This window comes from Frieseomelitta varia, unplaced genomic scaffold (genome assembly GCF_011392965.1).
Source record: "Frieseomelitta varia isolate USP_RPSP 00005682 unplaced genomic scaffold, Fvar_1.2 scaffold_350, whole genome shotgun sequence".
NCBI lineage: Eukaryota > Metazoa > Arthropoda > Insecta > Hymenoptera > Apidae > Frieseomelitta > Frieseomelitta varia.
Window position 1 is genome coordinate 1 of NW_025110091.1, and position 25,555 is coordinate 25,555.

The 25,555-nt window shown below is 38.4% G+C and overlaps 1 protein-coding gene and 1 long non-coding RNA gene across 3 annotated transcripts; one reads left to right on the forward strand and one right to left on the reverse strand.

Moving 5' to 3' along the window:
* On the reverse strand, window positions 1-25,555 carry LOC122530652 (class E basic helix-loop-helix protein 23). 2 transcript variants are annotated; one of them, XM_043657793.1, is made up of 8 exons: window positions 25,076-25,555; window positions 24,734-24,953; window positions 24,251-24,489; window positions 23,965-24,188; window positions 23,476-23,676; window positions 21,097-23,387; window positions 10,912-11,020; window positions 1-1,096 (listed from the first exon to the last, which is right to left on the reverse strand). In XM_043657793.1, exons 2-6 carry the CDS (start codon window positions 24,869-24,871, stop codon window positions 23,347-23,349), a joined length of 843 nt encoding a protein of 280 aa, XP_043513728.1. In that variant the 5' UTR covers window positions 24,872-24,953; window positions 25,076-25,555; the 3' UTR covers window positions 1-1,096; window positions 10,912-11,020; window positions 21,097-23,346. The 2 variants fall into 2 exon arrangements, with proteins under 2 accessions (XP_043513728.1, XP_043513729.1); XM_043657794.1 differs by having other exon boundaries at window positions 24,734-24,980.
* LOC122530653 lies at window positions 19,901-21,333 on the forward strand. The gene is made up of 3 exons (XR_006307064.1): window positions 19,901-20,588; window positions 20,679-20,738; window positions 21,198-21,333. It is a non-coding gene; the product is annotated as an uncharacterized LOC122530653 (long non-coding RNA).

A 25,555-nucleotide genomic window follows, 5' to 3' on the forward strand; every position in this document is an offset into this window, starting at 1 on the left:
TAGTATCCATTATAACAACAAACAGCCTTAGCCAATAGTGTATTCGGTGTTTAGAAAACTTAAAGCGGACAAAATGACAAATCATTAATAACGTATAGATTATATAAAGTTTTAAAATATCGAATTCGACAGCAAGAACGTGTTAAGAACAATAACAAAAAAGAGGGAACATTTATGACATAATAAACATAATTTTCTCCAATTTTCATGCGCGCCCCTTGTAAAAAAGGTAAGTAATAGCAAATAGAAAAATAATACCATAAAGGCAAGATACATTTGCGTAGTACTAGTATTGGTATTGGTACTAGATGCAGAAAAAAATAAGTGTTGAAGAAACCTCGATTGTAAAAGAAATCACGCACGCATATGGAAAAAAAAGACAATTTCAAAGTCGTAAATTTCACTTTTCACAATTTCACGCAAGAATTCGACTTACCCCTTTTCCACAATACTCGTCTACTCTTTCTTGTTTCGCCTAACAATAAAGCGCGTTAGAGAATACATGCACGCGTAGAATGACAAATAACAAAAGAACTTTTCCACCTCGATCGTATATTAATTTCTGATAACTGAAGGTTATCGAATCGTCGTTGCATCAAATATTTACGCAGGTTACTCTTTTTCGCCGTTATAAAGAAGTAACAGTAAAAGCGGAGGGGGAAAAAACCTGACAAGATGCAACACGACCACGAGGATGCTAAAGGACAAGGGTGAAAAAAGAGAGGGCGGATAGCAGAGGCAGAGAGACGCACGAACCTATGGATATTTCGCGGGGGCGCGAAAGAGACGGAGAGTGAGCTGTGGGGGTGTATATTGGGGCTTGTAAATGGGGTGGGGGGGGTTCCACCTCCGGCCGAATCGATCCCACCGCAGTGTAGCACTATAGCAGTCCACGTGCATACATACCATGAACTTCTCTCTCTCTCTCTTTCTCCTTCCTTCCTCCCGTTCTCCACCCCATTCGTTCCTCCACCCTCGTATTTTCTCTCGTACACTCTCCACGCTCTCGTGGCACTACACCGTAACAAACCGACGCAGCTGCACCAGGAGCGCGAGTTCGATCCGACTGCAGCCGGGAAAACGGGGATTCTGGATGCTGAATAAAATTTTCTTTTTAAATGATCGTGATTAATGCGTTGACACTGTTTCTACGGGCACGCGGCGCGGCGGTGGTCGTGAACTTTTACCGGTTCCGTTTCGCGCGAATGTGGGACACACACAGAGCGAGCGCCGCCCGAGCGGATGAAACATAGCCCCCGTGACGTTGATGGATTCGCGAACTGGCATCAAAGGATGCTAAATCTCTATCATCTGCACGAGGGGAAGGGGCGAGGATGATACCCGTCCCGGGACCGTCCGCGAATCCCATCTGGACTCGCTTCTTCGTTTCTCCAAAATTCTGTACGCACCGTTGTTTTTCCAATCGCTCGTTGAAACGTTCCGGACTTATGTCAGAATAGCTGGCTTACACCGCCGACCACGCGCGTTAAGATCTCTCTGTATAAATAGACTAACGTACGAAGAACAAGTCCTAGCTTACAAGTTGTCTAATATTACATTCTCGTACACGTAACATACGCCAAGTCGAGTGGAATCTTACAAATTGCTCCGCTCCAAATTGAAAACTGTACAATCGTAGAAGAGAAAATTACAGAGAAAACGGTTTGTTGTACTATCGAGTAGTTTGTACCGCACTGTACACGAGTGGGACAATCAATTAACGCGGAGACCAAGGAATAAAGATAGACAGGGTGTTATTATAAATCGATAAACGCGGCGCTATGCTATAGTCCTCGTGCGCTGATTGGACATCCTGTACGAGGATTACTGACGCGTTCATTCAATTCCTAGTACGTACTACTCGCGCACAGCCGATGGCCGCAGTCACAGAATGCGTGTATATCGGCGCTGCAAATCGAACGCGTGGGCGGAGGGATGGAGGGAAGGTGGAGGATGGACACGGAGAAAAGGGAGGAGAGGAGAGGTGTGGGAAGATAACGGACATGGAGTATTATTACGTGTGTCGTGGTACACAATCAACACACACATTCCGCTATATAGAGCGCAGGCTGTCCGCGTCGTACCCCACAATTTGTCGATCGGTACACGGCGGTATCGTGAAAATTTGAAAGGATCGCGGGTGAAAGTGCCTTCGGAAAATTTCGACAACCGTCGTTCTCCTTCCTTCCACGGAACGATTACGATCACCATAGCGTAGAAAAAAAGAAAAGACGCAGAAACGTCCTGACCCCGTTTGTTGTTTCTCAGTAACGAGAAAGGAAAAGAAGAAGGCAAAACGAGCCGCGTTTCCACACGAAGGAAGATGAAGTTCTTAAAAAGGAAGAGGATGTTACGTTGGGGTGGCACGCTTTTGATAATGAGACGATAAAGAAGTAAATCGGCGTTTATGAACGCTTAATGCGATAGGGTCCCGGCGTCTTGTATAAATAACGAGTTAACGGCCAGTTATGACTCAAGCTCACGCACAAGTGATCCCTAATTACATCCTCACGTCCATATTTTCCTGTAAAGCCACGCTCTCCCGGCGCGGATTATATGGAACGTTAACACGAGCATAAATACGAAGCTCACACTATGTTAGCCGGTATAGCGGCCATACCCGTCGCTCATTGTACTCGGTTCAATGGACGAGACTATAGGTTTCTCATACCACCGGCGTATGCATCGCGCACACGCGTGTACGTGCATTGGGCCGGCGCGCGTGTTCGCGTTTCTGAGGGCATTATGGCTTATACGGGTCCTTCATTCACAATTAACTATTATGCAATTTACAAATCATATATTTTAACGAGCATCGGGAACAGATGTCAGTGGCTGAGATAACGTTTTGATATCGATCGAAGAAGTTTGTCCAACGAGCGATACAACTGTTATATAATACACTGGTAATATACAAATATATGCAAATAAAATAACTGTCTTCGTTGATGATAGTTCGAGCTGCAGATTAATCTCACATTACATGCGAAAGCAAAGAACATAGGAACTCAACCCATTTAGTGCTAGAGCATTGTACAGATAATCTTGTAATCAAATAACATAATTAATTTGCTCATTGAACATTCAGAAAGGGAAATACACGTGTAAAAATGAACGCATAATCTTAAAAACTTGGTAACTTGAAACACTCAAAAAAATTAATATTACACGAAACATTGTAAACTATTATCATTGTTCTATTAATATTACACACTAAACTATAGGAAAAGCAATAAGGCGCAGAAAGACCGCCTATTTGGTAACTTGAAACACTCAAAAAAATTAATATTACACGAAACATTGTAAACTATTGTCATTGTTCTATTAATATTACACTCGAAAGCAACACTAAACTATAGGAAAAGCAATAAGGCGCAGAAAGACCGCCTATTTGGTAACTTCAAACACTCAAAAAAATTAATATTACACGAAACATTGTAAACTATTGTCATTGTTCTATTAATATTACACTCGAAAGCAACACTAAACTATAGGAAAAGCAATAAGGCGCAGAAAGACCGCCTATTTGGTAACTTCAAACACTCAAAAAAATTAATATTACACGAAACATTGTAAACTATTGTCATTGTTCTATTAATATTACACTCGAAAGCAACACTAAACTATAGGAAAATAAGGCGCAGAAAGACCGATTCGTAGCCGATTTATAGAAAAGAGGGAGAAAGGGAATTGAAAAAAAGGAGCCAAACCAAACCGAGCGAAAACCGCTGAACCGTGTATCAGAGACAGATATTGCAAGGTGATCGAATCATCCATCGACCGATGCACCCTGTGTGTCACGCGCGCGCGTGCATGTGTGGGTGTGGAGCGTGGGCGGTGGACGCGTGCATGCACGAAGATGCACGCGCGTGCATCGTCGGTGGACGTGGGTGTGCAAATGCTCGGCAGACCGAGGCAGAGAACCCAGAGAAGAGATGCCTACCTAGGCCTGACCGGAAGACATTAGACAGGGAGAAAAACCATACACGTTACCTTTATTCGTTAACCTGTTCGCGGAAGAGATGGCTCACTCTACCTGTTACGATCGATTGTTTTGTCGCACTTGTTGACCAGGCGGGCAACAGTCATTTTAAAGCTGTTGCAACCGCGTAATCGTTTCTTGTACAGAAAATGGAAATTCCATTATTTCTCAAGTGACATGCTAGCGTTTGTTTCAGTGAAAACTTGTGTCTTTGAAAACACGAGTTGGCTGCGTCGAGGCTGAGGGGATCAATTAAAATTATTTTAAAAAATCAAGGTACCGAAGGTACCGATCGAGACCATAATCGCATAATATATATTCGTATTTGAAGTGTCACAGTCTGCAACCAATTAATTTTCAATCAACGACAAGCAAATTCGATTGTTTTGTTACGAGACAAATCTACGACGAAATCTTGACCCGGGAGTGTCTAGCTCGAGAAAGTGGTTCTCTGTAATTGGTTAAATCTACAAATAAAAGAGAAACTATAACTGCTGTGAAATGTAGCGTCCAAGGAAAGCGCACGAGAGAAACTATTAGCAACGTTGGAAATATCATTCATCATCAATTTGTCACGAAATCAACCAGTATCTTTTAGAAATAATCAACGTTCACTCGTCTAATGTTTTTTTTCTTTTTTTATCGTCAGACACTGTGCAGCGTGTCAGGCCGAAAGAAGAAGCAGAAGAAGAAGAAGAAGAGCAAGAAACAACATCCCCCGACGAAAGAGAGCCAGTCCATGAAATGAACTTCTGGTTAACGGGACCGTACTGGCGAGGTCAATCCAGTCTACCTCGCAGACGTCCCTCGTTTACCTCTTTCCTTTCTTAAACAGACTCTGTTCTTTCGGCTTATCTGACGCAATTCGCCGTTGTCTCTGTACCTTCTCAGACTTCCAATGATTACGTGTATCTTGGCATCGATCGTTTGGCAAATCGAGAGTTCCAGACGCTCGAATTTAAAAAAAAAAAAAAAAAAGCTGAGCAAGAAATAATTCGATTTTTAACCGCTTGCGCTGATTGCGGACCATAACGAGTGACCAAATCGTATACAATAACTCGCCGCTTTCTTTTTCCTTTGAACTCGTCGGTATGACATCACTGGATTAAATTTATTGAGAAGTAATAAATTTAATTTGTTTTGCCTGAGTTATATACTTAAATATACCTTAAAAATAAAATATTCTCGACATGCGTGGCATGTCGTTCCAACGCAAGAAATCAAGATTACTCCGTCCGTTACTTTATAATAATTGTACGTTTTGTTAACATACAAATAACATGGAACTAGGGACAGAATTTCTTTGGTCGTTTAAGAAGAGTGAAACGTGTCGTTCTCATAAAAATATTTCTTCCTTGAGAGAAGGCACGCGTGGCACAGTCACGCAGAAATAACTATCTTCCATATCCATTTGCTCGTCAATGCTTCACCCGTGTCGATCGTCCCTCGAGGGTCTTCTTCAGGGTTGAAGCCGCTCGCAAGATTTCCGATATCTGTCAGGCTTACATAAAATCGAACAAAACAGCCGGGGAGCCGACGTAGAGCTTTTGTTGTTCGATAAAAACTTTGCCTCACGATTGAAACACGCGACCGTGGTTTCTTTCTTAATTAGACTGTCATTCGAACTGGTCTCCATTCCATGTTTATTAATTGCGAGCATGCTAGCAAATCATAGTATTTCTTTTTAATTAGTTTATGCCAGATTTTGGTCATTCCATGTTTATTAACTGCGAGTATGCTAGCAAATCATAGTATTTCTTTTTAATTAGTTTATGCCAGATTTTGGTCATTAGAGTTCGACCTTGATGATACTGTTCAGAATTCACCGATAGCTTCTCGAGTGAATTAGTAAAATTTATTTCTAACAATACAATAAAGTCTAAGTTCAAAGTCCGATACAGGTTCAATGTTCGTTCGAATCTTCAAAATTTGATTGGAATTCTTCGAATTCTCTCGATTCGTGCACTTTCAAGCCTCCCGTCGTCAGAGGAAAAACGCAAAAATATCTATTCCGTGGGAGGAAATTTGCCAAGCGTTCCAATAAGGAGACGCGGTAGTTTCTTCCAAAAATCGAACGAAACGCCCTGGAAACGTCACGGAGGAACATGAGCTCGTGCTGCGGAAAAATCGTGTCTCTTCGGCCTCGTCTGGCTTGCTCACTCAATTTGTTATTGAAAATTCAGGATGTCGAAATCCTGGCCGAACGCAAGGACTTCCCGGCCATCAGTCATCATTAAAATATTTCGACATGAAACATTTTTAACACTGATGTTTTAAAAAATGAAAATGAAACTAAAGCTGGTCATTTTATTACTCTTAAGATTTTCATCATTCTTGATTTTCTACTACCAGTAGAGCCAATAAACGTATAAAAGTAATAATGTGAGGGACGCATCCCTGAGCAGCAGGCTCATGAAGCAATTGCTATTGAATATTACTTTATGGGACTGGCCGGGCCCAATGGTGCATCTAGGTCAAAAATAACCTACCTTCCGAACCACGTGATCGGAAAGGCCATGGAGAGAATTGGCCCTATATAAGGTCGACATGCTAAAATTAATACGATACAAGAATAGATCAACTCACTAAAAACAATTTACCCAATCAGTACCATCATTTGGGTACCATCAGTACCCAAACTTACTCATTAGAGAACTAATAGTATCAACGAAATTCCTCTGAAAATAAAAACCAAGCCCTCTCTAAACACACACACATACATCAAAAACTCGTCAAGTATAGCAGATTGTTTGAAATTTTTCCCAGTCATCACTTATTACTAAACACCTGACTTGTTACATTTTTATATGCAGATAAAAAAGTTACCTAACCTCGGGGACTGCAATACATAACCCAAGTAAAAAAAAAAAAAATCAATCAGGTCTTAATACATCTGACCCGTACGCTCGCCTACAATTCGCGCAAGTCAAAATTTAATTTTCAATAATTGATTCTTTCGTCGTTCGAAATAATCATCGCAATAATTTCTTTCACATTTTACACGATACGATGACGAAGGAATGTGAAGAGCTTCCTACGGGATAAGAATAAATATTCTAGATTCATGCCCGAGGCATGTTACCGTTTCGCAGAAGAAGTTTCAAGGGAACTGCAATTTTCGTTTTCAATAGCAACGTCCGCGTTTGAAGTGCGGAACGTAAGTACGTTGATCGATATCTGAGAGAAGTTCGTTAAGTCCATTCCTAATTTATATCAGTGCTTAAGAGGGAACACTCTCGAGCCCTAAGGCAACCCCCTCAACCGAAAGTTTACACCGCCGTTGTCTAAATTTTCGACCGTCGCGCGATTCGTTGGATTCGATAAATATCAAGTGCGAGTCGATCGCTAAGTAGATTACCTGGCTCGCGAATTGAGCAACGCCCCCTCCCCCCGTATCAATTTCACGATTCGATTGCTACAAGTGTTTCAAATATACTTCGTTCAATTCTATTAGCCAAAATTAATATTTCTTTGTTCTACAGGGTGTTTCAAGAGAATTGCCCGGAAACTTTAAAGTTGAAGAAGAGAACGATGGTTGGAAGGAAAATTGAATTGAATTTCAGAGAGAGAGTTAAACTTATTGTTTAACTTTATCTTCTGAATGTTTCTCAACTTCAAATATGTGCCAGAATGGAAATGAAACAATTAACTTCGATGGGATTGATTAATTAATGCTTTTTATGGTCGAATTAATCAAAAGTATAAAAAGCAATTACGTTTCTCTGCTCTGTGTAAATTGGACTTTGAAGTACATATTTAACAGAATGAACTGAGAATGTGTGGCGGTGTAATCCACTAGCTAGTTCAATATAAAACAAAAATATTATATTTCTTCAAGATGTTGATGGAACGATTAAAAAGAGGCAAGGCCACGCAGGGTCAATGCAGAGAAATGGAAATCAAAAAACACAACGTATTCCAAAGATCTGACTCAAACTAACATTTACGTCGTCTTATTTTAGACCATCTTCGTTGCCAATCTGCGACAATCGACCGACGATAAATCAGAAACGCAGTTTAAAATAAAATGTCACTAAACGAGACAGAAAATGGCTTTCTCCAGTGCGTCTCACCTCCGAATTGCAGCGTCCTACCACCAAACCCCGTCCCAGTTTCTGGAATCGTCCGGTACATTCGGAAATTCTGCTATTTTCCAAGCGAGAGGTGCTGCCTCTAAAACGCATTCACGATCGATCGACCCGCGTTTCATCGGGCGATCGCAAGATGGGCGTAGAACCGTCTCTTCATGGACCAGAATAGCGTCGGGTCTGACGTCACGTAGACGTAGTAGGACCAAACGACACACAGTTCGGATGACGAACAGTGAAAATATCGTGGCTGCTCGTCAGGCTCGCGTTACACACGCGACATGTGCACATGCATGTGTCGACAATGCACACGTATAACTATATACATACACGCATATATACAAGGTGGCCAGCAGGATGTCGAACTTACAAAAAGATTTAATCAATCGAGAACGAAAAGAAATGACTTTCGTTCGTTAATTCAAGTAACTTAAAATTCGTTTGTAAAAGCAACCTGTTAGTTGCTTGATTCAACAAATTTTTTTCATCATAGCTCGACCACGTTGCATTGAATTCGAGGAGTATAAAACGCTTTATTAATGTTGATGAAGTATAACGTCTCATCGTCCTAAAATTAAAGCGCTTCTGATTATATCTTAGCTTACCTAAATTGTTAGGCAACGCAAGTTATTTTCCAATTGCAAGTATACACAGTATTTTTATCCGACTTTAACCAGAGATCTGAAATAATTAAAATCGGGCAATAGCTTGCCGAGCACCCTGTACGTACATATATACTCGGCTCCGACACTCGTTAGCGTTAGACATTCATAATGACGTCATTCTCGCGGGGCACGCGCTCTGGATGCGCATTCACGGGGCAAAAACCCGGCGGATCCGCCGCCAAAACAAACCAGAAGAACCTTCGCGGTTTGCCGGCCTCTCATTGTTTGCCGTGTTGCTTAATATACTTTATGTTTTATGCAGGACGAGAACCACGCATTTACCGAGAGCTACAGGTTTCAAATACTTCGCTCTGGACTCTCTGAATCAAATTAACGCTAACAACTACCAAGCGATTGACGAAGTTGCAGTTCGTTGTAATTAGTATTTCGATGAATTAACAGCCACAGGTCCGATATTTCACCAAGTATTATTGATAATTTACCAAGTGGCAATATTTGAAGAATTTTGGAATATTTGGAAAATTTTTTTTAGAAACAATGATGTTGTTCTTCATATATTATATACTATATATTATATGCTATATATATTATACTATATATATATATATTATATACTATTATTTTATAATATTTGGAGAATTTGGAATATCTAGCTCATTTTTTTTAGAAACGATGATTTTGACTTTGTTCTTCATATATTATATTCATTTCTTCAGTCTAAATTTTCTAGCTGTCGGAATGAAGCCGAACGTATGAATCCACAACAAGTGGGGAGAAATGATTCAACCGGTCTGTGTCACCGGTCTGGAATAGATTAAAATTACTCATCTTTTACACTTTGCGCTCTTTTTGCTTTGTTTTGGCCACAATTTATATTACAACCATAAGAATGAGGATTTCGTGACCGTTGAGAACGATTAAGCTTCAAGTACTAAAAGGATGTAAAAAAAAATCAAGCGCACGAGATTAGGGTATGAAAGAACGGTGCTTGATCACTTAAGACAATTTAGGATATGAGTGTTGGGAATGTCTCCGTAATTTATCTCAATTGAATGATGAATTAAACAAAAATATTATATTATAATATCGTTCAAAAACAAGTTTTTTGTAAGATCTTTAAATACACACTTATTTTCGAAGACAATGAGCTTGATCATCAAACGTCTGTTCTTCAAAAGTGATAACCGATCGCATTAAACGATTACGGACTCTTTTTTTTTTTTTTTTTTTTTTATCAAGCACTCCCGTGAATCGCTATCAGCGATGTACAACTCGACAACGATCTAAAGTATTCTCAGACTGTATCTTATCGATTACAGTCATTGGAAAGTGTGTTTCTCTTTGGGAAACTTTTGTGGAATATCCGCAGCGGCCCCCGAATTTACTGCAGATAGAGTTGGGAAAGTAATTTCTGCGCAATAAAACGCTACAAGTGGATCCGGCCGTAATTTTTCCGCCACCATGGAGGATCGGCCACCTGGGTGGGTCCTGATCGTTCGAATCATTCGCGAATAAAAGGGGAAATGCAATTAAACTTCGTAACCGCGGGCCTGATACGCCGGTCATCCGCTCCGAATGTGTCATTCTCAGTCGGCGAAAATGCAATTTGAAGGTCCAGACGAGTGAGAACAAAAAAAAAAAAAAAAAAAAGATGGAGCAGGCGAGGAAAGAAGAGAAAAAGGAGTGATCGAACCACTTTGGTGATCAAAGGAGAAAACGGATCTGACCCAGTTTTCGCGACTGCGGTTACCTCCGTATGAAGGAACTTGCAATAACTCGTCCTTCTACCGTCTCTCATAATCTCAAATCCATCGACTTTCCCATGTCCCTTCTTTTCTTCCCCCTTTGTGCGATCACCATCTTATGCGTGCCACGTGCACCGACGATAAAAACGCGCGACTAAGTATATTGAATTGTTCGCCTGATCGAAAATAGCGTGATAACGTTCAATTAGCGGCGAAAAGGACGAAAAGGACGTCCTGACTTTCAGTTACTAATTAAGACTTTTTTCTCACGTAAGTATAAAAATTCAGAAGTTCTTACGTGCCTGAAAAAATATTAATATTAAGTATACAAATGCAAGCGCCATTTTCTTCTACAAGTAATTAGTAGTGCTTAAAAATTAGTGAGAATCAAAATAGAAAGAGGTGAGACCATTGACGTTGCACGTTCTCTTATTTAAAAAAAATAAAAAAAAAATAAAAATGTGACTTACCATGCTCCTCCCCTGTATTATCCATTTCGAAGTTACTCAATTATAAAATACGAGCAATCTAACTTATCATGTTTTTTTTCCCTTGGCAGTCTTCGTACGAAGATATTTCCTAAAAATACAACAGACGATCTAAAACTTCTAGGCAATATGACACATGTGTTGTGTGATGTCTCAAGGTTTCGAGCGTTAAACCGAGACTAATAAACTCGATGATTTAATTACACTTTTTTTCTAGGCAATAGATCGAATTATCAATAAGTAAGTTGATGACGATGGACGGTGGGTTTTTGTCGGAACGTGAAAGTATCCTAGACGACCGGTAAGGTAGGATGCAAGTAGAACGAACGCGCGAGCGAGGCCTGTTGCAAAATCATCCTGAGATTGCTCGGCCCGACTGGCTGGCCGAGCATTGCGAGAGTTTCACAACGGCCATTGTTAGATAGAACGATGTCGAAACCGCATCAATTTTAGAGGAAAACGGGGACGAAATGAAAGACAGTTCACCAAGGCGACTTCACCTACGACTCGGTGCATCGACCTTCGAAATCGTTCCCAATAAAATTTGGAAATACCCTCAGAGTTAACGGAACGATGACTCGATATTTGTTACGGTGCTAAATTCTAATGCATGTGCGTTGCGCACATGCATTATGCGTGTACGAAATTCCTCGAAGATTACTCGAGCATGTGTAAAAATAAGTACAGGTGTTTCTGACGATTGAACATGTTCACGATGAATTTCGAATATCTGTGTACTAGTAATTTTATAGAAAAAGAAAACACCACAGAACTTCGTGCAAATATGAAGTGTACATTTTGTGTCAAAAATAATCAATGGTTGAATACTTTTGAGCAATAGTGTACGTAGCCGCTGGTTGGTGCATTTCCAAATTCTATGTATATTTACTGACAAATATTTTGTCTTGGATTTAACAAATTCTTAAAAATCATCGGTTCTACGTAAAATGACTATGCCAGAATTTACTTGGATCGGCTACATTTCAGGTTAATATTCACCTTATCTACCGATGTCTTATCATTGGATTAATTTCTTCATACTGTAGACCACGACATAAATTTCGCACTTAAAATTGCGTAAACGCAACAATGTAAAACGATACAGATAAAATAACTCACATATCTGTCTGTCAAGATACAAGAAACACATTGGAATGATAGCTTTTTTTAAAAGCTCGCTACTACTAATGCAAATTGAGCGACGAAAAAAAAAAAATTATAAACGAACGTTACTCCTCGTGAATTAAAAAATAGAAACAGACACAGCAAGTGAGGGAATAAAAATCAAAATGATACGAAAAATCGGGCGGTCCTCTAATTGCTGTTTTGCGAACACGGTACAACATAAATATGCGGACACTCCCTGTAAAACGAAATGGAACGACGGTCGGAATAAGTCCAAAGTCACGAAGCCACAAGTAGTACGGTGCAGTGTATACTCAGACGAAACTACGAGGCGTAATTTAGCCACTTGTAAATTGAAACGAGTATCAAAACAAACGATACCGTGCGAGGGTAACATAAAACAGAAGACAAGCCTACCCCCTCGCTGTTAAGTGTTCTCCAGCGTTAAATTCATTGCCTCTCATAACGTTCGAATTCATGAAGTGAAACGCGATAACGGATTTCCATATAAACTGGCGACGCGTACGAGGATTGTGTCGCACGAAGGACATCGACAAAACGAAAGGATGGAAACTATGTAGGAAGAGACGACAATCGAAATTTTTATCGTCCAAGAGCACGTGGTTCATCATTCTTGCGCACTTATTAGTATAAGCTGGATCAAAAGAATCGGCGAACGATTTCGTGCAATCTTTTCAATAGCGCTCGCCTCCAACATTTCGATTGATACAGTAAATCCTCGATGCTACGAGTTCGATTTATTTGAAAGTTTATAAAATTATTTCTCGTGGATGATACGACATTTATTAAAGAATATTTACTTATATGTATAGAATAGTGGACGCAACTTCATCATCAGTGTAGATCAGAAAGAATGTAGAATTTTATTGCGCAATTTTCACGTTATTTGTACTATATTTTGCATTTTCGTAACAGGTCACTTTGCACTGAATATAGTCATGCTTGTTGCTACGTAAACTCTGTCTCCACCCACTCTCTAGCGAGATCGAATCGATTCCACCTCACCAATCGCGTTCTCCTATTTTATTTTACCATTTCAGAATCAAGAGATACGTCATACATCATTTCTAACAGTTCAAGTTCAAGTTAGTTCCAATTTAAAAAAATTCATCATTAGACTCGTACCACTCATTTCATTGCTGGAGCCATTTTATGGAAACGACCAAAGATTACAAAATGACAAGAAAATATTCTCTTTCTTTTTATTTGATTTCGATATTGAACTTCTGCCATTTTACTGAATATATTTCGAAAATACTAATTATTATAGTAGTATAAATTTCACACAGTCTTATTATTTAAGACGTATAAATTTAAGTCTTCTTCTCAATTATGCAGATAAAAAATTAACAAAAATGGAGTCGTTATATTACTCGTTGATCTTCGATTACAAATCAGGAAATCCGCGATGCTTTCCAGAACGAGAGCTTCTGGATCGATCATTGTCACCGCATCATCCCTTTTCTCGAATGTTTACCTCGAGGGGAGCGGAAATAATTCGGTGTTGGATGGGAAGAGTGCCCAGAGAAAACGGCAAGATGAAGCAGGAGCCGAGGGTTCACGAGGCGTTCCCGACATTGCGCCGCGCATCAATAACTCCCATCCATTGATAGTCGGTGGCAACGCGTGGAAACGACGAATCAACGTGATAGGCGGCCTCTCGATTTCCCCTTGTAACTGACCATTCCTAATTCCGAAGTTTTACCGTGGATCGCGGTTAATCTCCGCGCGAACTTCACTTTCCCCCTTTCCAGTTTTCATTGGGCGCAAAAAGGGCTGGAAGCCACTGTCCGATCCGATCGATTTGGAGAATAAACTCCACTTGTGGAAATTCGCTAATGACCATCGCTTGTTCCGCCTGTTTGCGAAGCAGAAGAGTGTTGGTTAACTCGAATCAATTTGAAGTTTTGAGTTTTCTCTAAATGTCTATTAATTCCGGCCAACTGAAGTTATATGAATATTATATTATCACCATGTTATAGTTACATTACTATATAACATATATATAGCAATATCATGTAAAAAAAAAGTTACATTCAAAAAGATGCACGGCTTATTGAAGATTCGAGTAAAACTTCGAGAATTTGAACGTTTTACACGGAAAATTTATGGAATAGAGTTTAAACGTCGATTGAAATTCTGAGAATTCTGGAGCGATCAAATTCTGAACCTGGAAGATTTGTTTAGAGCTTTCTGTAGGCACCATAATTAATTCAGCCAATTAAAATTAACTCAGTCAATAATATTTCACTCCGAATCTTCGTCTATTTCGTTTGATTATATTATTGGGATTTGTGTAATGAAAATTCTAACTGTTACGACTTCCACAAATCAGTCTCGATACAACTGAAGGGAAACATATGCGCAGAACGCGACGCGAGAGAACAAAGTACCATTTTATAAAGTAACCTTGAACGAAGCGGCAACGACCAAAGACCAATATGGAATAAAACCGCGAACGTATATCGAAAATCCGCGATTCCGTCGATCTTTCTTTGGAATCTGGAAAATCGGATCATTCGTGTTGTCAAGAGACTTCCTCCTCTCCATGGTAATCCGGTGGTCCATGACCCTAACCTATCCTAATCTGTCTCAACCGCAGGGAGATTAACCCCTGACCGCGAGGTCAGCACTGTTTGGCACCCGTTTTCACCCCGAACGAACAAATGACGGTAAACAAACTGGCGGTCCTCTTCCGGAAGCCACTTGTTAATGAGAAAAACCAGAAAAACTCTGCTAGAAAAATGGACCAACAACCACCAATGGATGCAGCTTTCAACTAGGATAGAAGGAGAGAAAAATCTGCGAGAGAGATTCCGTGCGTGAGAGAAACGTTCGTGGAATGTTTCATTTGCTTGAATAAGTTGTGAGCATAAACAAGTGTAAAGATACTAGAAGTAGATCCGAGATTGTGAGATGATCGATAACATCTTTGAGTTTGATACATATAAAAACTATCGACATTTAGATTATCCCGAAACAGTTTGGAAATAATTGATTCTTCATTAACCTATCGAGACATTATTCTATTGTGTTGAGACATTTTCTTAAAGAAATAGATACGTATATATATGTGTAAATCGTCCAAAGAATCCACGTTGTGGAATCGTTTGAAATCTCTTTGAGTATTTGGTTCTTAATAGATAAAAAAAAAAAGAGAGAAAGAACATATTCCCTATCATCTATCAATCACGGAACCTACTACATTTAGGATAGACTAAATGAATGTTCTGATTATAAAATGAAGCTGGTATTTATTGATCATGTGTATCATGCGAGAAACTAAATTATATCATATCTCGTAGATTTCATTACAAATCCATTTTCTTAAACCTCACGAATAGAATTTATGCCGATGTCTGACAAGCGAACTGTTGCATTTTCATAACTTTCGGTATTTCCGCCAGCAGGTAAATGAGGGAAAAAAAAGTAAGAGGAAGAAGGAAGAGTTCCGCAGCCACCATTTCAAATATTTACGCCGTGGCCGCAACAATGGATACAATATCAGTTGCCTAGCAACGCTCTATCAAGAGATTGAGAATTTCGACTTTTCCCCACTTTCTTCCTCCATCGTCTTCCTTTTCTACAATCTTGCAATATCTTTTAACAACCATTTTTTACAAAATAGCTTTCTCTTGAGCGTCTCCCTTATTTTCCTCAATCAGCCTTTCGTTCTTTCTCGTAACTTCGAACAAGATGAGAAATGGATCGACACTGGATTCAAAGTTAACAAGAGTCAAAAGACCAGAAAGAAAAGAAGAATCAATGCAGCAAGCAAAGACCGAGTAAGAAAAGAGATTTTTCTCTTCTCAGTGCCTCTGGAATCTATGTATGCATCTGTATCTGTGTGTTCGACACTGAAGAGGGAGAAATGATAAAGAGATAGAGATAGAGAGGGGGGAGAAAGAGCAGAGAGAGAGAAAGAGAGAGAGAGAGACCAATAATATGTGGCGGAGGAGAGACGAAAAGGACAGTAGAACAAGAGGGGAGGGATCAATGCCGGTTGCCAGGGCAACCACGGTACCTGATCTTCATCCATCCTGGACCATACTTCTCAGTCCTGCCCCGTTCACGGGAACAAACTGGGACGAAGTGTCCTCTAGGATGGGCCGATTTCTAGAGGTTGCACCGTCTCTCAGATTGAAACCGAAACGAGGAAAACGTAGGAACACTGTCAACCTCATCCAATTGAGCTCATCCAATTTAGATCTCGTGTACACATCTCCGTTTTGGATATTGACAATGGAAACCAAGTTACAGGAGTGTCTCGCGTAATACTTTACAAATGAAGAAAATTTAATTGAGAAAATCATACGAACATGCTTTAAATCTACTTTTATCTCTGCATGGATTCAATAACGTTTGGTTCTTACGTAGTATTCGAGTTTCTTTTTATTTTCTTGATACAATTCCAACAAGCATCTTTTACGAGCACATCAACGTTTCATCCTACAACTGAGAAATTCATATGGATAGTCGATAATAAAAGAGAACGTAAGCTAAACACATGCTTCTACGTATAAGATTCTACGCAGAACAAGCACTATAGTTAATAGCGTGAGCTGCACCGAAAACAGCAATACTGCAATAACTTTCTCCTATTCCTACCAACAACGATTGCGCTATAGTATCCAAAACTAATCTAACACACCTGTCCCTCTTAAAACGCATATCTATCGTAGATTCTTATCCTTTCCCATTAACAAAATTTATCGACCTCTACTTAAGAAAAGACTTGGTAAAAAGAAAGAAAAAAATGGCAAAAACGATCGAGTTTGAAAGGAATTCAGTCGCAGAGAAGCTACTACGCTAGTCAAGAGTCGGTCGTTTCCAGAGGCCTTACTGCGCATGCCTTTGCGCATCGGGCGAATAGATGTCTGCTTCCTTCTTTTTTTTTTCAACTGCGTTCATACGGCACAGTATTTCGTTTGTTCGCAAAGATGATTTATCTTGATTTATTTATCGTATCGGAAAATCGATCTGGCTGACAAAATAATCGTGCTACGAGAGACATAAAAAGTTAGTCGCGATTCTGCTTGATTAGAGTAGACGCGACGCTCGCGTTTCTGCGCATCAGCGCGAGTTTTGGCGGGTCGATGCGCCATTGTTGCCCCGGCGGCTGCGTCCGCTTTGTTTTCATCTCTCTCTTGTTCCTGTTTCTCTCCCCCTACCGCTATGGTCCTCCTGCCTCTCTCAACGGCTCTCTCATTTCACCATTTTTCACTCGACGTTCTCACCCAACCACCTCTAGTCCTCTAGTTGTTCGTTAATGAAAAATAATAAATCCAAAACTATTGGGAGAAAGAGGGAGAAAAAAAGAGAAAAGAGAACGACGTAGAGACGTTAAAAAAGCGACAAATTCCAGATTGCTTTACGTTTACATTCTCTTTTTTTAAAGCAAAATATACTGGTTTTTGAGATAACTGCAAGTTGTTTGGTGATAAACGCAAGAGAAAACTTTATAACTCTGATGGATTTTTCAACTTTCACACGGACTATGCAGCACATTCTCAATTTTATCGATTGACTTTTTTTTAAATAAGAATTAAATCAAAGAATCATACTTAGACAATTAGTGGAAATTCATCTGAATGTAACTTTCGATTAGACGACCGTAGAAACATGCGATATTTAAATATAGTATTTGCATGAATTTCCGTTGCGAAATGGGATAAGAAAATAGAAAAGAGATATCTGATGTGTATGGATAATAGATATTATATCGTTATCATCAGATATTGATTTTTTCATGATTAGACAACTATCATGGCTTTGCGTGAAGAACTTTCTAATATAGTTTACTGTAGTTTAATAAAAAAGGAAAACGAATTGAACGTTCATAATTAAAAAGTTATTTCGGAATAATTCAACGATATTTGCATTTCATGGACTATATAATTAAGTTGTTATTGCATGATATTAAAAAGAAAACATCAACTGTTTGCAACATTATTTTTTTTTTTTATATTTTTCAATAAAAAATGTTATACTATATACATATATAAAGCAGCTGATGGGCACTTTAACTCAGACGATATACATTAATTGGATAAGAATTTTAATAACCGAACAAAGGTCAAGTATTAATCAGTTAAGTACAACAAACTCTGAAATATGAATATCACGATAAAAAGTGAAAAATTGCAACGATTTATTAATCAATTTTTATTTTATACATTAATATACTATACTTTCTTCGATCTAATTTTTATTTGAAGAATTTTTTTGTTCGAAGGTTTACTTTTATATAATTTAAGTGTAGGATATTTTCAAGTTATAAAAATGGTTGGCAAATGCGTAAACACAGAGCCGTGATATCGATAACGAAATGAGTAGTCACTCTGTAGACATCACTTTGGTTTCACGGTTGATAAGCAACAATGTTATGACTAGAATTTATTACTAAACTAAAAAAACTGAACTAAATGTAGAATCAAAAAAATTTTGAATCACAGTTTCGCATTATTGTCCTTCGTAAAACAAAAGCGAGCTAAGATAATTCAATCAGACGTTAATTCTTGACAATTTTGGTTCATCAAGTATTCGTCATGAAAGGAACGCTGTACTTCAGTCAGTTACATACTTGAAAGCTTTAAGCATGAATAAATGATATTTTCAAAACCCACAGAAATTTATTGTTTTTCTTGAAATTTCAAGCTCGCAGATTTTTTTTATATCTCGAATAATGAGGCAAGTTTCTGAAGACTGCCTAACACGATATACCAATCAATATTCTATTCCTTGCTATTAGAAGATAACCAAATATTAATACATATAAGATAACCAATTATTAATACATATACATTGATAGTTCAATATTGCTATCATATGAGTACTTGGAGAAATAAATTAAAGAATAATTCAAATGACCAAAATTCAAACAAGAAGTTCAAGCTGTTTTGTATACATCCAAATAATTTAGCTCAGATATAAATATAAAAGTATAGATGAATCTAAAACAACCTAACTTTATTACTTTTGTAAATTTTATTACATGTACGAAACGATTTCTTGATCATGCAGTATATTTGTGTAATATCGCCATGATGCGCACACACCTCTACAATCGGAGATATGCGCACTCGGAAAAATTAATGTATGCCACATACTTGTTGCTCGTAGATATAAAACACGTTCGCAGTGCTTATCCAAAAATTCACATCGCCGTAATGTAGCACAGATTGGCTTTTATCGTTAATATTGTACGTCACGCGTGCCAATTGTCGACGTACGTTTTATACACCTGAGATAAGTTTCGCCGGAAATGCGTCACGAGTAAGTTCTTTTGTACTTTGGGTCAGTTCAAACAGATACCGATGGAAATTCTTTTCCGTGTTCAGCTCTATCGAATTCTTTTCTGTCAAACAGGTTTTACCATGGAAATTCTTCGTTATATTTCGTGTATCGACGTTACTTTATCCAAAAGAAAATTTAGGAATATTTTCTTAAACCTCAACTACAAACCGTATGTTTGTCATTAACATAAACATATGATTTTCCATATTATTTATTAATCATTGTATTATAAAAAGCAATCGAGTTATTTGATTTAATATCATATATCTGATTCTTAAGATTTTTAAAATTGAATGTTCTTAAATGTTGGAGCCGGAAGTAAATAGAAATAATGGAATAAATATTTTTAATATTGATGAGAATAGGGTTAGTTAATATTATTAATAGATTCCCTATATTTCATTGATTAAAGTCATGGAAGTAGCAGTACTCTAAAAAAATATAATCCAATGAAAGGAAGTACAGTTATTCCATTATAATATAGAAAATACGGCATAAAATAGTAGACCGGAAGTAAGCATAGAAAATAGTGTGTCACGATGCCACGCTCGAATACAGCGAACGATTTAAAAGTTTGTTATTATTTACCTTAACGAAAAACCAGGATGCTATTCCTATACGATTATTTGCGAACGTGCGATATTATCCATGAAGTTAATCCTTCGTCGAAGAATATCATGAGGCAATGAATCAAAGTATTTCTCTGTTTCAAGGTATTTCGACCTTAATTGACGTCAACGGCAAATAAGCACAGGTTGGCCAATATTCACAAGTGACTGCGAAGCGTGGTGGCGGTTACTCATGAAAACAGATATTTTTGTATTTCTGTCGAGAAATACCAAAGTATCATATGAGGAAGAAAGTACAATCTACTTCAATCCACTTAATTACAACTTTAAGTACCGTTTAAATTCGCTTCAAATGATTGTGATGATGTACGTGATCAAATTTTTATGACTTTTTGACGATATTTTTGCACATCTTATACGAAAAAGATACTGAACAATAACGAATCGCGGTTTTCGACAACAAAGTGAAAAAAATAGTAAATCTTTCATAAAAATCTTCAAGCTCGATCTGACTGAAAATATAGGCAAATTTTGCGTGCTAGGTATGTAAAAAAGACTATCAATAGCGACCCTATCGTGCATCTTTCACCCAATCGAAAGGTGAGGTTAGTTCTCCCACTTACGATGGAAAATATTACGCTACGAAAGGTACGTATTGTACGTATAATTATGCAACCGAATTATATTACCCTTAAACTTTTTTGTATATCGCTACGAGTGTCCGTTTCATATATGCAGATCAACGTTGACCACATACCAATTTCGTTATATTTCGCCGAGGGACAAGAGAAAGACAAGGTTAACGAACATAAATTGTACATGATCGCGATCGAACGACGAGGACAAAGAGATTGCACGAACTGTCGACGATTATGACATCATAACCTATCAACCGACTCATCTCAAAAACAATTGTGAAGTCATCGTTTTATCACGCTACTTCGTACTCTTTCAGAGTACAGAGGATAGAAAGTCTGTTGCCGTCTGGTATATCTGTCTATTGTAAACCATGCCTTCAACTTCTCTCCTATTTGCACTTTTAACCGCCTTCAGTTTCTTTCGTAGAAATAACCACGTCATTAGGTTTACAATGAAAATCCGACCGGCGATTCAGTTATTATAAAATAGAAATAATATCGTATACGTTATGACTTACCGGTTTTCAGTCGATCGTCACATTTTCAGATTGTCTTGTGTTACCAACAGGCCGTTGTTATTCTGACACTAGCGAACTTTTTCACAGCGAAATATTTACAGGGACACAAAGCACCGTGAATCAAATGATCACACCATGGCGCGCAACAGCAGCCTGCAGGCCATCTTGAAGCCACCAACGAGGCACGCACACAATAAGCCCCGTCGAATCAGGCACATACGGTGTAAGGTCCTCCCAGAAGGACGGAAGACGATCAAGTGAATGCTCCGTAAAGTGGCAGCCATGATGGCGCCACTTGTCGAGCCTTTTAAACTTCAACGAAATTCTAAATAATTCTATCCTACAGTTCTAAAGTTAATTCGTTTCGTTGCATACAGTACTCGCTGTAATGCGTGGCCTTCTTTTTTCGTAACTGCGCGAAATAGAAGTTATATTTCACAACGGTATTGGGTTTAATTTGGAAAGAATGCTCGAATAGAATCAAAGTAATAATTCCTCGCGCGGTAGTCGCGATGGCGCCACTGACTACTCGCGTGTGCGATGACTGATACAAATTGTCTATCTCTCGTAGTGTTAGGTAGTTCATAAAAATTAAGAATGAATAGCTGATCATTTTATAATGAAAATTATGATTCACCGTACATAACAGGTGTTCATAATTTTTTTCAACAATGGCAGTAGTGCACGAAAGGTACAGTACATTTTCAACATTGCGAAGGTTAATCGATTTTCATTAAACGACTTGTATACATATTTCTAATATCTTTACACGGAACTAGATCGAATATCGTTGACTTAACTAGAAAATTGTGTCTCGTTCAGAAATAGAATACAAACGCAAGTCTGAAAAGTAATTCGATACACCGCTCGTGTGGTGTACATATTAAGACGTTTTTTGGTTTAGAAAAACGTCATTCGTATATTGCTTCGATATATTTTCTAATTAAAATTATATAATACAGTTGACCTGAAAGAACATCTATTGTTATCCATCTCGATTTCTTATCTCATATAAGGTAAATAAAAATGACAAGATAATGTCTTTTTTCTCTTGATATTTAACGATTTTCTTTCAGAGCATCTGCCTGATTCACAACTTTCTTAAATAAATTTTATTCGAGCACTAAACAGTGATATCTACACTCTACAACAAACATGTTTGTCTGTTTTCGTCGTTAGTGTAACATCTGCGCACTTTTATTATTATATAACGACCAATGTCATTAGGAATTCTATACGAATAATATAATAATAATGATCATTATTGCTTGCCACTTTAACGGCGTTGTTAAATTTTTTTTACAATATTCCATCTAAATTTGTCGAAGCACGGAAGATTCCAAAAATAAGATCCGATAAATTAAGGGGTCATTGTTAATTAGGAGTACTTCCGTCCTTCGTATAGAACTCTGCGTTTGATTATTCCCGCAAAAAACTGGATATATTCTTGGCACATCGTAGTAAACTCTTAATAAACGCATCATGTATATAAATAAGTTATACAATCGATGGCTCAATTCGAATTATTAAATATATATATATATATATATATATATATATATGTAATATGTATATGAATATTTAAGATCTGTACGCATATATGACTAGAATATACAATAATATATATATATATTTATATCTCGACATGTATCACATGCTATATTGACTATCGTGTTACCGGACGGGATTTGGAAATTTTATTCCTCATCCTTATATATACATCATCTCTCTCTCTCTGGCAGTCAGTATTTGACATTTCGAAATCGAAAGAGAAAATATATAAGAAAGAAATCTTAGATTATAATTTGCTCTTCTCATTAATAATCAATTTTTGTTATACCAGAGACAGAAATATGCTGTTACTTATTGCTTTGTTAATAATCTTAGATCGTAATTACTCTTAATCATTAATCGCTAGTACTTTCATAAACTTTCATCTTAGGAGCTTCAACCGTAAGTACTAGTATTGACTTTAGTGTTTATCGAACTCATAACAGTGTACGCCACCCTTGAATAATATTTCTTCACCTAATACTTTCATTGTATATCAACAAGTAGTCTCACGTTCAAAACTTACAGGCTAGACGTGTTATAGTTTTAATGTTAAAACTGAACCTATCAAATTCTGTCCTCTGGAAGATTAATCGCGTTGTGTGTCATTAAATATTCATAAAAATCGTTATCAACGCTAAAAGTAATACCTTCTACTTATCCCTCCTTTATCTTGTAAATCGTATAGTAAGAAATCCTCTAATATTTCTTGACGCTTCTACCGACGCCCGTTTCATCCCCTAAAATTTGATTCTCGATTCAACTTTACACCTAGCCGAGAAAACGAAGATTCGAATTTTTAATTCGACTCTCCACTAGCTACGGTACCATCGGTTGGAGGTCCACCTGCTGTGACGCTTTGGGGATCTGTCGTAGGAAGTCCTTGCATATCCTGCACACCTTGGAACAATTTGCCTGGAAACCCGTGTAATAAATCGTAGGAAACAGGTGTGGGTGGTAAAGCAGTAGTATGAGCGTGTGGGGATTGTAAAACCGCTATCACTCTTCTTAGTTCCTCCAAGGCGTTCCCTGTATAAAACGTGTTCTAATAAGGAATAATCCGATAAATATAAGTGTACTGAAGTTAACTTGTTAACGCAACGCAATTTCATTTGCTATTCATTTTCAGTCGCGTTACGTCATAAAAATTCCAATACATTCACATATTTATCGCACCTAGATTCAACAATTTGAAGTATTTGTGACATCATGATAAACTATTGTTTAATCCTTGATAGATTAATAGCATAAGTTTTTATAAGTATCCTAATACCCTTGTTAATTGAGAGGCACGCGTTTCATGCTATTTCCTCTTACCTTGCATGAGAATGTAATTTTTCGCCAACAGAAGTGTTGCAATCTTGGACAGTTTTCTGACGGACGGACTATGAGCGTAAGGAATCACGGATCGAAGTTCGTCGAGCGCATCGTTCAAATCATGCATTCTTCTGCGTTCTCTGGCGTTAATGTTCAATCGCATACTTTTCCCTTGGCGAGTAGTTTTTGACTTTGGCGGGCAATTCAGTCTCGATGCACCAGGCCTGATTAACAAATGTGTTACTCGATTAGACGAAATTGATTATTATTGTGGCTTTTGTGATACCTTTCTTGGTCTGGTCTGTTTTCATCGGAAAGAGCACTCGATGAAGCATGCGGTTGGGGCTGCTGCTGAAAATAGAAACCGCCGAGGCCGACGGCACCCAAGGGAGTCCTTCTACCAGGTGCACTCTGAGGATGCTCAGACGAGTAACTAGCTGGAGGAGCGGAAACACTAGCGTGAGATGCTCCCGGTACAGAATACATAGACTCGAGCGACGCTGTTGACTGTGGTGGCACTGGATGCTGCAATAGTTACAAATGGTAAATAATGCAAATTAATCGAACAAATTATGGCCCGACGTATTTTTTGTTTTATTTTCTCTGTACTCGTTATTTTCGCCCGTATAGTTATTTTTAATATCTACTTTAAATTCGTTTCAATTAATGAAGAGATAGCGAAGGTTCGTATTAGCAATCTCCTAATAAATATAATTTAATTTTTTTTCTTCTGTTCATATAAGAATCCTTAAAGGCGATTGATACACACACTAGTACGATGTTCCCAAGCCCACGTAGGATGCGAAGCCGAACGTTGCCAGGATCCTTGTTGCAAATGCGCTTCAGGAAGCCCTTCTCTCCTGTCGTCGTCCTCCGTGGAGCTACTCTCACCGTCATACGATCTCATCTCTCGAACGATTCTTATCTCCGTTTCAAACGTATTTCTTCTCTCACTTTCGACCAATACTTCCAGAGATCAACAGGGACGGCTTCGTTGAATAGCATGAAATCGTTGGCTGGTCGGTTATCATCGTTTACGCGTGAGTAACACGAAGTATCGAACGAATGGCATCACCGACATAATATAATCAATAGTAACCGCAACACTTACCGACAAATTTCTTTCCGCCGCCGGTCATGCACGGCGCAGGATCCCCCAAATGGAGCGAGGATCAGCAAAATTTTTTGCGCACGACCGCGTAACCAGCCATCCTTCCAATATACAAATCCTTTTTTTAACTTCAATACAATACAATATCGCAATCCACACGATTCAATCGCAATATGTTGTCTCTTGTTTTCTACTTTTTGTAATGGATTTGATATGATATAAATGAGTCACTGTTTACGACTGAAAATGACGCTGTTCTCAGCCATGTTACGCGGTGCCAGCTGTTTGCTTCGATACCACGAGGTAGCGTTCGATCATTTACCCCCCCGTGTCTCTATTATTCAATCGTATCTTCCTGTCGTCTCTCGGCGTTACCTTTTTTCCATCACTCGAGTCGATACATTTGTACTTAATGAAATTATCGCCCACAGACGAGAACTCCTTCGTACACACGGACCACGCACGCATCTATTGTTTGCA